This window comes from Sceloporus occidentalis, unplaced genomic scaffold, assembly GCF_023333645.1.
Source record: "Sceloporus occidentalis isolate IW3139 unplaced genomic scaffold, rSceOcc1.0.p SCAF_2, whole genome shotgun sequence".
NCBI lineage: Eukaryota > Metazoa > Chordata > Lepidosauria > Squamata > Phrynosomatidae > Sceloporus > Sceloporus occidentalis.
The window spans coordinates 8,480,120-8,494,404 of NW_028316982.1; the positions used below are offsets into that span (position 1 = coordinate 8,480,120).

General features: G+C 43.6%; 1 protein-coding gene across 1 annotated transcript in view; it reads left to right on the forward strand.

Moving 5' to 3' along the window:
* The window catches only part of LOC149317939 (IgGFc-binding protein-like), an 86,250-nt gene that overhangs the window by 70,160 nt on the left and 1,805 nt on the right, over window positions 1-14,285 (forward strand). The window contains exons 48-55 of the mRNA XM_089513260.1: window positions 2,689-2,900; window positions 4,681-4,825; window positions 6,072-6,322; window positions 8,110-8,239; window positions 8,827-8,995; window positions 10,341-10,520; window positions 12,197-12,327; window positions 13,590-13,789. Of these exons, the coding sequence (XP_089369386.1) occupies window positions 2,689-2,900; window positions 4,681-4,825; window positions 6,072-6,322; window positions 8,110-8,239; window positions 8,827-8,995; window positions 10,341-10,520; window positions 12,197-12,327; window positions 13,590-13,789 (1,418 nt within the window). The remainder of the gene's footprint in view (window positions 1-2,688; window positions 2,901-4,680; window positions 4,826-6,071; window positions 6,323-8,109; window positions 8,240-8,826; window positions 8,996-10,340; window positions 10,521-12,196; window positions 12,328-13,589; window positions 13,790-14,285) is intronic.

Sequence of the window (14,285 nt, forward strand, 5' to 3'; positions counted from 1 at the left end):
GGTGCAGATCACAAATTGGTGTCAAGCAGGAATAGGGAAACATATCTGGAAAGGAAGAGGCAGAGAAGCCAGCTTTCTTCTCCTTGGTGAGACAGGGGTTGTAGAAAGATCAAGACACCCCACTGAGAAAATGGAGAGCCATGAGAAGATTTTGCACATTTGGGGTGGGTGTTTTGTTTTGTTTGCAAAATAATTCTTTGTGCAAAAAAATTAACTAGAAAACTTTCTGTTTTGCACAACATACACTTTTTTGTGCAGTGTGTGTGCATGTGTATACTTTATTTTTTTTTAAAAACCCAGTATCTACATTAATATCACATTATGCACATAATTTCCTTTTTCTTGGTAATTTTTTAAAAATAGCAACAACAGTTCTTCCAATATTGAAAGTCTGTAGTAACTTCAACTTTCTCCTAGTTTATCATTAACTCTCTGATAGCTTAATCTGTTATTATCATTATTATCCTTTTGTCAAAGTACCCATAACAGACAAATGGCTGACAAAGCTTATTGATATGTTAGACTTGGGCAAACTTACCTCTTTGATGAATAATAAATATCTAAAAACAATTGAGGAAGACTGGGTTCCAGTAATAATCTGCTGGTAAGGTAAAGTAAGTAAACTGCTGGAAGCAAAAATTGATAGGTCTTATTTTCTAGACACTTATCATTACAAAATGTGGAATTACAAACTGGTTGCCACAAGGGTACAGGTCTGTGTCTTGTGATACTGGAACTTCTCTGTATACTGGTTTTTATATATTTATTGAATTGTTATTAAGAGGAGATGAAGTTCAACCATTTGAGGTGGAATATACGGATTAGTTGACAAAGAGGAAAACAGATGTAATAGTACAGATTTTTTTCTGAGCCTGCATGAATAAATTTTTCACAGTGTGACAAACTGTTAAAAAGTGAACAAAATTGTTTGTAGTTTCAGCCAGTGGGAGGGAAACTGCCCAAAATTATTCATTTTTGCATGTGAGAATGCAGCAATGGCAGGTTTTCATCACTGCAACAAACAGGGCAGACAGTGGTTGCTACTACAGATGTAAAGAGCTCTTGCAGATTATCTCGCCTTTGATAAGAAAGCAGGTCTGAATGTGCTGAGAGACACTCTGTCCAACAAAAGAGGTGGGTCAATCCCTGGACATTTTGCAAAAATATTATTTGCATAAAAATAATGGGTTTTGCACACATGCACACACACACACACAGCCATTTTAACAATGATTTTTTTAAAATTTTATTTTATTTTGCAAACAAACAACACCCAAACACCCATGTTTTGCTAGAAAAGATTTTTACAACCACCACAAAATCCAATGTTTTTGTTGGCGGGAGGGAATCAGGGAAAAGGTCCAGAATGTTGAAATTACTGGGGGAAAAGTGTGTGTGTGCGTGCAAGTACCCACAGCCACACCCCAATAATCTCACCCAGTGTGGAAGTAAACATCTAAAATTAATCACTCTTACATGTAAGAAAGAATTAAGTAAAGATTTGCATCTCTGCTTCTTGGTGATGTAAAGGTGGCCCCTTCTGTGCAAGAACTCTTGGAGTTGATAATTCGATGATAGTATTACAGACAGCGCCAGGAATGTACTTAAAATATGGCATTAGAGCTCCCTCATGTGGTAAGAGCCAGTAGTTAGAATGATAGGATCCTAGAATTGGAAGGGACCATGCAAGAAGACCCAACTAAAGCACCCCTGAAAAATTCTTACCATGTTAGAGCTAAAGGGAGCCTTCAGCTGTTCACCAGGTGTCCCCAGTACCCAAAGACACAACAAGGGAGATCATCAGGCAAAGGGATCTTGTAGCACCTTGGAGACTAGCTGCGTAGACAAAATAGTAGCATAAGCTTTTGTAGACTTGGTCTACTTCCTTGGATCAAGTCTCCAAAAGCTTATGCTACAACTTGTTCTACACAATTAGTCTCAAAGGTGCTACAAAATCCCTTTGCATACTGATATTCCAGACTAACATGGCTAGATTTCTGAAGTCCGCCCCAAGAAAGATCATGGAAGCCTGTTACAGGGAAATAGTCATCTCAGGTAGTTTTTTTGCCCCCCACATCCAAAAGCACAGTGCTTAACTGATTGATACAAAAGTAGGAAGAGAAGTACAGTTGACTCTCCACATCTGCAGCTTTGGCTTTTGTGGATTTGATTATTTGTAGTTTTGATTAATATGTTGTCTCTAGGAATCTCTAGGTTGTCTAGTGCAACTCTGCCAGAAGTTGATCATAGAGTTGTGATGCAGAACCTATAAGTTCCTAGAGAAAATACTTCTCTAGACATTTGTAAGTCTTCCAACATGATTCTACGATCAACCACTGGAAGATGTTGGACAGAGCTGCACTGAAGGATCTGGAGATTCCTAGAGAGATGTTACCTTAACTTAGATAAAAAGAATAACACCCCCTCCCTCATTCCTAAGGGTCTTTCACCCCTAACCCCAGTGAATGTAGCGAGATCACTGCTCAAGAGACAGATGTTCAGGAAGTGATAAATCAGGAGCACCAAACAGGAGCCACAGTGGACCACAATGCCAGCCAGACAAGGGACTGGTGTCTCTCCCTGTGCCAGAGCTAACTGCTGTCTCCCTTCTGACCAGCTGGCTCCCTGTGTGTGTTGCACAACCACTTGTTGTGACTGCCACCATTCCCTTCTTTCTCTCCACCCCAGCCCTCCCGTGCCCCCCAAACAGCTACTACACCGACTGTGCCTCCCCCTGTCCCCCAACGTGCACCAACATTTACTCCGAGGACCTCTGTGAGAAGCCACCCAGGGAGTGCCTGGAAGGGTGCGTGTGCAGCCAGGGACACGTCCTCAGCGATGACCAGTGCGTGCCACTGAGCGAGTGTGGCTGCCATGACCAGGATGACAACTATCACAAAGTGAGCACTCATGGGGGTGGGATCATGGGGCAGGGTGCTGGTCATCTGAGGGGCAGCGAATCCACTCTTGGCTTTACCTCATCTCCTTCCAGAAGGGGAATGGCATTGCTGCCAGTTCTGGGTTCTAACTCTTCAGAGTGGATGAGACATCTCTGTTTTTATTTAGTGTGTGTGTGTGTGTGTGTGTGTGTTTGTGTGTGTGAGTACAATAAATATAAACAATTATAATAATATAATTATTATATAATGAATATATAATAATTCTATTATCATGTTTAATATTTATGTTATTTAGTTTATTTTAAAGGCATAGAATGCCTGCTTACAAGCCGAATATACCTGGCCAGGAATTATATTTGTTGAATTTGTTGTTGTTGTTGTTGTTGTTGTTGTTGTTGTGTGCTTGCAAGTCACCCTAAGGCAAACGTCTCCTGGGGTTTTCTTGGCAAGAGTTATTCAGAGGAGGTTTGCTATCACCTTCCCCTGAGGCTTAGCGAATGAGACTTGCCCAAGGTCACCCAATGGGTTTCATGGCTGAGCTGGGAATTGAACCATGGTCTCCAGAGTTGTGGTCCAACACTCAAACCATTATGCCACACTGGCTTGGCTCATGTATGAACATGTATGGCCAAGAATTAAATTTTGTGGAAAGAGTGTTATAAATAAACATTGCAGTTCTTAAATGTACACTTCACCTTCCATGTTGTTGTGTGTCTCCAAGTCATTTTTTACTTATAGCAATCCCAAGGTGAACCCATCATAGCATTTTCTTGGCAAAATTTGTTCAGAGGGTGCCATTGCCATCCTCTGAGGCTGAGAGAGAGTGACACCCATGGTCACCCAGCGGTTTTTATGCTCGAGCAGGGAATCGAACCCTGGTCTCCAAAGTCGTAGTCCAGCGTTTCAACCACTACCCCACAGCACACAGCCATTGGCAAAAACTATTAAACCCACTAACCCCACTTATAAGAAAACATTAACTAAAACTATGTAAACTGAACTTAATTCTATTTATTTCAAACTGGTATGCTAATCAGTAGGAATCACCATGATGTCTATGGACATGGGTTGGGAACCCTGTGAGTGTTTAATGTGCTTTTCTATTAATTCCCAAAAGCACAAATGGCTTTGCAACTTACAATATTTTCAGCATGGCTGAGCATGAGTTCTGGAAGCATAGCTCTACCTTATCTGACCTAATGCCCAAAAGATCCACTCAGAGCCACTTGGTGTAGTGTTTTGAGCATTAGACTAGTATACTGGGAGACCAAATTAGAATCTCTACTCAGCCATGGAAACCTACTGGCTGACCTTGGGCGAGTCATAGACATTTGTAATTGCCTCTCAGAGAGAGGCAGAGGAGACCTCCCTTTGAAAAAGCTTGCCAAGAAAACCATTCTTCACAGTTCCTCATAGTGAGCCTGCCACAATGGGAAAAGGTTTGGAGTATGATATGTGGCCAGGGAAAGGGACCACTTTGTACACTCCATCAGTGTAAAATTTGAACAAATCTTGCCAAGAAAACTCTGCAGTAGGCTTGCCCTGGGTTTGACATAAGTTGGAAATGACTTGAAGGTGCACAACATTCAGCACCAAATGATCATGTCTTCACAGTTCCTCATAGTGAGCCCATCACAGTGGGGAAAGGATTGGTGAATGGATTGTGGCCAGGGGAAGGGACCCCTTTGTTCACCCCATCAGTGGGACTTCTTCTGCCCCATTCACCTGCATTCCTCCCTCTCTTCTCTGATCACATAATAACTCTGTCATCTTCTGGCAGGTTGGAGAGAGCTGGGTGACCCGGCACTGCAGCCAGAAATGCCGATGTCGCTCAGGTGGTGTCATCAAGTGCCAGAGCTTTGGTTGTGAGGTTGGGGAGATCTGCCAGCTCAAGAACAATGGAAAGTATGGCTGCAAACCAACAGGTATGGATGCCTGTCGATGGAGTGAGTGAAATTACTTCACCTGTTCTAGATGAGAGCAAGCCCAACTGAAGGGGAGGATTAAGATTTAGTGGCATCACTAGGGTTGGTAACTCATGCTGTCACCTCCTAGCACAGAACCACCAGGCCAAGGGGTAGATCAGGCTGCTATGGAAGAGAAAGTCTCCAGTCTACGTGCCACTGATGACTGGTCAACCAGAGCATCCAAAGGGACTGTCCATGCCCCAGGTTTTTCTGTTTCACCTGCCTTGTTCACAAGTCCTGGAGGAAACTTGGCACCATTCAGTAATGGGAGAGGCCTCTGGGAGTTTGCCATCGTGTGCCAACAGCATCCTGGCCTCCTTGCCACCTCTGGACTAGGTCTTTCCCAGAATCTCCAGTCTTCAGGAATCTTGGTTTACCCATGGGGAGGTACACACCAGAAGGCAGACACACACCCTCTCTGAGGTGTCATCTGATGTGGGATACATCTCCCATGTCCCCCAGCTAAGCTCCCTGCCTCTTTTAGCTAGAAAGGACTGCAACAGGAACATGGCTACAGAGGAGCAGGGAAAGGGAGTGGCAGCACCATTCCCTTTGCAGTCATTCCTGGGAGAAATCTGGAATAAGTTCAGTCTAGGGTCTGATTCAGAAAGAAATGAAAAGGCCTGGGTTCTTGGATATTCCGGTGTCTGTCTAGTGGGAAATGAATTCAAAGCATTCATGAGTTGTGTTTCATAGAATCGTAGAGTTGGGAGGGACCCCAAGGGCCATCTAGTGCAACCCCCTGCTAGGTCAGGAACCCACATCTAATGCAGCCATGAGAGGTGGGGATCCAGCCTCTATTTGAGAGTCCATCACCTTCCAAGTGAATTCATTCCACCCCAAGGGCCATCTGCTTCAGTCCTTTTCCACTGCATGAAATCCACAATGTCTTGTATGACAGCCATCCAAACTGTGTCTGAAAGCCTCCAAAGATGGAAAATACACCACTGGCTATGAGACAGTCCATTCCACTATTGAACAGATCTTACAGTAAAAACGTTCATCTTAACATTTATTCAGAAAGTCCTTTCTTGCAATTTACAAAAGATAAATCTGCATTATCAGCTAGTAGCACTTATAAGTGGAAAGGAGCTGCAGAGAAATTGGGTGAAAATTTTCCATATAGAAATATATTTAATAAAACTTACCCACCTTTCTGTCAGTTCCTCTGATGGCTTTTTCTGGCATTTCTCCCTCCCCACAGGTTTTGGGAAGTGCCTGATCACAGGGGACCCCCACTACCTCTCCTTCGATGGCTTGCTGCACCACTTCCAAGGGATGCACACCTACATGGTATCCCAGAGCCAGCCGGATGCTCCTCAGCGCCTTGAGCCCTTCAGCATTGAGGGAGAGAACAAGGCGCATGCAAAAGACAGCAGGATCACCGTCCTTAAGGAGCTGAAGATCACCGTCTACAACCACACAGTGCTCCTCCGGCAGGGAAAGAAGCTGGTGGTAGGAGCTCTTCGGGACTCTGGGCTTTTGGATGTGGCAGATATCTGCCTGTCTATCTTTTTAGCTCAGCTGATATCCTGTCTGTGTTTTATGCACACATTAAGTTCCATTAGGTGTGCAGTTAAGCTTTTTGGCCACAGCACAATAGGGATCATCAGACAGGGATGGGACGGGGACAGGATTGATCTCCCATCCTTATCCCGATCGCGCAAAAGCATTTCATAGACGTCACATTTATCCTATCATTATCCTGTCATTGAGGTGGAATTCTATTAATGCAAACTCCCGTTAAATACAAAATGACAGGGCAATTCCACTTCAACGACAGTACAATGACATGATAAGTGTGACATTGTATGAAAATCTTTCGTGCGATCGCAGTCAATCGCAGTTCAGTGACGGGACACTGACAGGATAAGTGCGACATCATATGAAAATCTTTTTGCATTTGTGTCCTTTTCCCCATCTGATAATCTCCAAACTCCGTATTCAATTCACAGTTGCATACATAGAATTCCTCAAGTATAAACCATACATTCCAACTATCCAGAACTGGCAAGAACAGTCCTGATTAATCCTCTGTCCTCCCACATTTTCAGCTGTTTTGGAAATGTCCCGGTTTCTCTCTCCTTCTCCCACCTCCCTCTTTGTCCCATCTTATTTCAGTTGCCACAAACTGAGTTCAAAGTCCAAAAGTATTTTGTATTCCATTAATTCAGCCAGGGATGGGGAGGAGAGGAAAAGGGCCAAATCTTTCCCTTCCCAGTCAGCTCAGGCAAATACAAACTTTTGCAGCCCCTCCGCTTGTCTGTTCCTCCTCCTAAGTAAATTTTGCCACCTTGACCACATTCTGAAATTGCTTGGTTCTACTTGTTCCAATTTTCATCTGTGAAATCTCGGACAGTATGCAGTTTGTCTTTGAGATGCTGCTTGACAGCTTCTCTTTCCTCCCTTTTTCTTTGTCATGCTTTCCGAAGGAGTCCATTCTGCTGTAGAAGTAGCTCCTATTGTCAGGAAGTTCTTCATAATGATTAGGGAGAATCTCTTTTCTTGCAATTTGAATCCACTGGTTTGTGTCCTACTCTCTGGAGCAGCAGAGTTTCTTCTACATTAAGAAAACCAAACAAAACAGAGTCTTCTCCATAACTCACTGATAGATGTAAAAACCCAGGCTTACAATATGATATAAATTCCTTTCTATGAAATTATTAAAGTACAATACAGACAATACTAGTATAATGACCAGAGAGCTGTATTGTATTCTATTACCAAAATTGCAATGATAGATTAAAATACTAACGAAATTAACAAAATCACAAAAAAATACATGACACAAATAATCTGTGAAAAATACCGTATATAATGAGTATCTAGACAAAAAGTTCCATATATGATGTGATGAAGGAGTCACCCCAATATTTGCATTTCATCAAAGATGTTGTGAGACACAGAGACTGATAAATAAATTCCACAGGACCAGTTTCACGAAATATGCTGTGATAGGCAATAACCATGGGATCCTGTAACTGAAGATTTATAACCAAGTTCTGTAGGGAATACTGTGATATGACCAGCTGTGGGAAGAATTTCCAGATGTTGCAATATAAATCTTCCTCATTACTGTGTGCCTTCAAGTCATTCCAACTTCCTCAGTCACTCAATATTCATGGATAATTCAGCTATGCTAGATATTTGGCTGCGATTTTCTTGATATGGCCTGGGAGGTTTCCCCTGAATCCAGTCCTTCAGAGGAAGCTATTGAGACTCTTCTCCCTTTTCCCTTTCAGGTGGATGGGATCAAGACTGTGCCCCCTGCACAGCCCCACGAGGGCCTCCGTGTTCAGCAACAAGCAATGAGAATTTACCTGGAGACAGATTTTGGGCTCTCCGTCAGCTTCGATGGTGCTGAGAATTCAGGTAATGGAGGCTCTGCAGATTTTGGAAAGGTGGGTTTCTTAGAAGGATGCTACCAGCAAAAGGACCCAGTGTCCTCTTTGGTTTTCTGGGGTGGTTTTTAAACTTTACAGTCATCCCAGTGGCTAAAGGCATAACACTTTAAGGCACAACACTTTAAAGGCAGATTATTAAAACCAAATGAATGTAAACATAGAAGCCAATATTGATCAATCAATCAATCAATCAATCAATCACTTTATTTATATCCTGCCTTTTCCTGTGTATGTGTATTTTGCTTGATTATGCAAAAGAGCAACCACTCTCCTCTGCCTAACAGAAGAGCTGGACCTACTTTGGGCATGGGATGAATTTCTTTTCTGAGAAGTGGAGAATCCCATCACAAGAGACTGAGGTCACTTGGCTCTTGTGTCTGACTCCAGGCCTTGGCCTTGAAGCATGTAAGAACACCCCTGAGGGTGTGCAGAGTGCCTTTCCCTAACCATGTGTCTTTTGCTTCATCATCTAAATGGGATCTCTGAGTGAGAATTCCAGGTAGGTGGGAGCACCCTTTCAGGCTTTAATTTAATACTGGAGATCTCTGTCCCCAGACATAATGCTCCCCAACACATACAAGAAGAATGTGGAGGGGCTGTGTGGAAACTTTGATGGGAAGCATAAGAATGACTTCACCACCCCTGATGGCGTGCTGGTCAAAGATGTGGACACCTTCGGGGAGAGCTGGCGTGTCCCTGTCCAAAGAGGAAATGCTCGGCTCAGGTAACATCTCCAGAAGGCCAGGGTCTGTGTAGGGGCACCATGGGGGGAATGCCCTGAGTTCCCATCTGCTCCTGATCCACCTAGAAGAGCTATAGAGATGCCAGTCAGTCTATCAGCAATGAGATGGGACTCATGCACTCCTCCCAGTGTCATTGGAGTCCAGCAATCCAAGCCAAAGATAGCCAAGGAATGCTGGGAGATGCAATCCAAACACATCTGGAGGACCACACAGTTTCAGGCATAACAGTAGAGATAGTTCTGGTTCTGGTTCAACCCATCATCTCACGAAGATGGAATGGCTACCAAGTATCCAGAGATTACTACTGCCAGCTCCAGACAGCCCCTCTCATAGAATCATAGCGCTGAAAGAGACCTCAAGGGCCATCCAGTCCAACCCTTTGCGGTGTAGGAATACGCATTCAAAGCACCCCCAACAGATGCATCCCCTCTTACAATTCTCTCCTTTAAAGATGCCTAGAGGAAAACTGGAATATGTTCAGAACCTCCCCAGTATTAATGCCCCTAGTGGCTGTGGTCATGGTCCAGGCTCTTTTGGGCCTCTGGAATTGTTTGTGGTTATGAATACAGAGTAAGACTGTTGGCATCTGTAGTACATCAGCATGCAAAGGTATCTTGTAGCACCTTTGAGACTGAGTGAATATGTGGAAACATAAGCTTTTGTAGACTTGGTCTACTTCCTCAGATGCATCTAAAGGAAGCAGACCAAGTCTACAAAAAGCTTATGCCCAGTTCTCTCCCTGTATCTGAGGAAGTAACTCATGCTACAACTTCTTTCATTCAATTAGTCTCATAGGTGCTACAAGATCCCTTTACATACTGATATTCCAGATTAACATGACCATTTCTCTGAAATATATAGTACATGATTGTTTGCTTCCTAAAAGGTTTCCAAGAAGAGGCTGGGTTGTGATGATGTTGGGGGACAGATCAGCCCAGTTCAGAGCAGAGCATTCAGCCTGTATACCTCTAAATTCCTTAGAGGTTCTCCTTGCTCAAATCAAGAAATGCCAACATGTCCCAAGAATCATAGAACCCTTGAGTTGGAAGGGACCCCAAGGGCCATCCAGCCCAACCTGTTCTGCCATGCAAAAAGACACCATCAAAACCCTCCGTATGACAGATGGTCATCCAGCCTCTGCTTAAAAACCAAAGAAGAAGAAGAAGAAGAAGAAGAAGAAGAAGAAGAAGAAGAAGAAGAAGAAACCACAACAGGAAGCATTTTCCTGAAGAAAGCAAAGTTCTCCTTCCCAGACAGACCAGGGGAATTCCTCTTCAGCATACCTGATGGTGCTCCTTAACAATATCAATATCTTCTCCATTCCAGGCGAGAGATCATTTCAGAAGAAGAGCTGGATAGTGTGGAGCTAGACACCGGATTCACTCTCCACTGCACCCCTGACCAGCTCAGCCAGATCAACAGCAGCTCCAACTGTGGAATCCTGGCTGATCCAAACGGACCCTTCCAAGCCTGTTTTGACCATATCACTCCAAGCTCCTTCCTAACGTAAGACCCTGTTTCTCATATTCCCAAAAGTTGCCTAGGTTCACTGGGGTCAGAGGGTGGTTTTTGTGCTGAGAGGTTAGAAAATGGAAATGTAGGGGTATGTTGTTGGCACATTTATGAGCTGAGAAGAAAAGACCAACAAAAACAGAACACCAGAATCAAAGTGAAACTGTTCTCCTGGCCCAAACATTTATCCCCATATATTCATGTTTTCATTGCTGCTGCTTTTGGAGTTAAGAGGTTTAATCAAGATTCATTCATTAGCTGCTGTGCTATTTTCATCCTTTGCTCTGATTTGCTATTTGTTTATTATTACTCACAGACTGATGTCACTTTTAATGCTATATTTTCACTTTCTGGAGAAGCAGAATTAAATTTATAATGGCTGGCATCCTGTCGATGCCTTACATGTGTGTGAGTGCCCTTACAAAAGTGGGAACTTACTAACTTGGCAAATCTCTAACAAACGTATTCAGCTGAAGTTTATGAAAGTGAAGTGAGACTTGAAGTGCCACTATGCATTACTGTCTTATTTAAATTGCAGAAGAACCCAAGAGGGCACCCACAAATTGAATTCAATGGGGAGATTAACTTAGTTCAGTAGGAAGCAGTGAGAGGACCAGGGCAACACTAGCTAGGATTTTTCAGCCCTATGTTTACTGGTTTCAAAAAATTAGAACTCCAGAGTACTAAGTACAATTCACCTTCATTATTTGAACAACAACAGGGATGTCAATAGTCACACAAAGCACTTAACACACACAGAGGAAGTAAGATATATAAAAAGATGGTATTGGATAGCAAATTAAAGGATTGCCATGGACAATGATTACCAGTCCAGAAGCCAGGCTCCAGTCTTGGAAATGGATGCAGAGTGGATAGGACTCAGATCACTACCTGGGACTGAATTTGGCTAGCAATCTGAGGAGTTTCAGATAGAATCCAACAGTAGTTTGTGTTGATTTTCTAGGAATCCCCAAAACAATGGAATACACACCTAGTTGATGGTTTTAACCTCAGAGTTACAAAATGAATATTTTTAATTGATGGGAATGACACTGATTTACTAGAGCAGGAATAAGATCAGGGCAACCCCAGGGAGTTTGGGACAGAATCAAGTGTGGGAAACTACAGTGGGAGCTAACAAAAAGATTGTCATAATACTTTAGACTAACAAATGTTTGTGCTCTTCAAGAAGAAATGCACATGCCAGGGGGTGGGGAATCAGCAATATTCACACCACAAAGTTGCAGGGGTCCTTTCCACATGCCCTCAGGTCTGTGTGACCAGTCAACAGATGTTCACTTAAAGGTCATCTGACCTTTCCAGGTTCATGCTTATGGCCTCTCTGTAACTGCTATTATAATAAAATACAACAAAATATTTGTACCCCAAAATAATACAGGGTATGCAGGGCGTGGTAACAATTGTACAGTAAGCATAATTGGGCATTTCACACTGGGCCTTCCCAGTCCCATGGGTCTATGATTCTAACTGCCATCGGCTACTTAGCATGTCCACCCAACTTTCCTCCCCCGGCTCCTCATTTTCTTGCCTCTCCCTGCACTGCCAGTCCCATGCTCAGCATCCACTTCACAGGAGGGGCTGTTCTCAAATATGTAGCGTGGGTGTCTTCTTCCGTGGCCTGACTATTCTCCCGCTCATCCTCTCTGCAGGGTCTGCCTTTTTGACATGTGCATGGAAGCCAACAGAACCACCAGGCTGTGCCCCATCCTGGAGCAGTATGCCCTGGCCTGCCAGGTGGAAGGAATCACCATGGGCAGCTGGAGGGAGAAGGCAACATGCGGTGAGAAGAGTGTCATGGAAATCCATTCCTTCTGCAAGAGACACATCTTGCCTCCAACAGCTGCCTTCCTTCCCCTAGGACGGGTGCAAGGGGCAGCAAAAAACCCTCCTCTGGACCCCAATCCTGGCCTGCAGGCCTCTCCTGGCTGGCCTCTGCTGCCTTAGACCCATTCTGACCATTCTAGACCCTTGGCCACACTCCAGGGCCTGCCTCTTGGCTCAGATCCTAGGGGTGGGTTCCTGTTATAGTAGACTCACTGACTCTGCTGTTGAAGAGTGAGTCAATATTTATGTAAATCCCATTGATTCCATGGGTTTCCTCTACTTTAGCTCTAGCAGGGGTGAATGTTTGAGTAAGGGGCAGGGAACAATGTGTTTACCTTGTGGCCCAACCCTATGTCTCAAGCATACCAGAAGAGGTGTAATGCCATTCTTGGTCAGCATTGTGCACTAGCCCTCTGGTCCATTTCTTCCATGGGGGGGGGGTGTTTTTTGAGCTTTGGTGGGAATGAGTTGAGCTACCACATTTGAAGGCAGTTTGGAGATACCTGGGGATATTTTTTTGCAAATTTCACTCAAAAACCAGCATGGGAAATTTAACATGTTTTTTAGGGTTGGGAGGGGGCTCTTGGCAGTAGCGTCCCTAGGGTTGGTGTCACCCCACTCATTTCTCACCATATAGAATCCTTAGTAATGCTTTTTTCCACTAATGTTACTCGTAAATCATAATTTCCATATGCCACTGAATGTCATGTTAATAGTTGTGACATAAACAACTAGCCAAATTAAAATTATACCTTCAAATTACAATATCATATGCATAACCTAAATGTATTTACATAGACATAGTGAAGATTTGGTTAAAATGTAGTGTTTTTAAAGAACATTTTAAAAGATTTTTTTAAAAAAAATTAAAAATTTAAAAAATTAAATTTAGAAATTTTAAATTTTAATATTTAAAAATTCTGGGGCACTCCTTTCTTCTCCCTCTGAGGTTTACTTCACTCCCACCATCTCTTAGAGTGTTATAAAGAGTCTGCACCCCCCTAGTGACACCACTGGCTCTTGGATCTCCATAGGGCCAGAAAAACAGGGCACATGCAGCCACTGGGCCACATTCCTCCCTCTTTGAGCTATAGGTTTGGAGCCAAATCTCCATTATCCAGGAACCCTCAAGTCTGTCCCAGAGAGGTGGAGGCAGGGAGAGCAGCTCCCTCTACTGCCCTTTGTGTGCTCAGTGGTTGTGTCATTCTCTTCCTCCAGCTCCACAGTGCCCCCCAAACAGTAAATACAGCGCCTGCATGTCCGCCTGCCCAGCTTCATGTTCGGATCTAGCTGCCCCAGGAGAGTGCAGTGCCCCCTGCCTGGAAGGCTGCGAGTGCCTCTCTGGATACGTCCTCAGCGGGTTCGACTGTGTGCCCTTCCGGGAATGTGGTTGCTCCTTCTTGGGCAGATATTATCAGGTATAGCAGGCTGATAGTATGTCCTTCTTCACACAAAGCAGCCATGGTCTGGCCCTCCAGAATGCCAGCTTCCGTAGGTCTTGCTATTCGTGTGAGAAGTTTCAAATGCACTTTGCTTTTGAGTTAAGATTTTCTTCCCATCATTTCCTTTGGGCTTGTTTAAAATATAGAAACATCCTAAAAATCCATTAAGAGCCTTATCACGTTATTAAACAAACCCAGCAGGCAAACGAAAAGACCACAGGTGTGTTTTTTCTCCCTCTGCATGACTCATGTTCTCTTCAGGTTATAAAAGTGTAGGAGAGCATTGTAAAAGCATCATTTTACCTAACAGATTATTTCCACTTGGCCAATGAGACACTTTTACGATCCTCTCCCATGAGAACAAAAGAGAATGACGCCATATGGAGGGAGGAATAATGCTTAATAATGCGATAAGGCTCTCAGTCTAACCTAGACACAAAATATGGCCTGGGGAGTTTAGGAGCCTACAGAT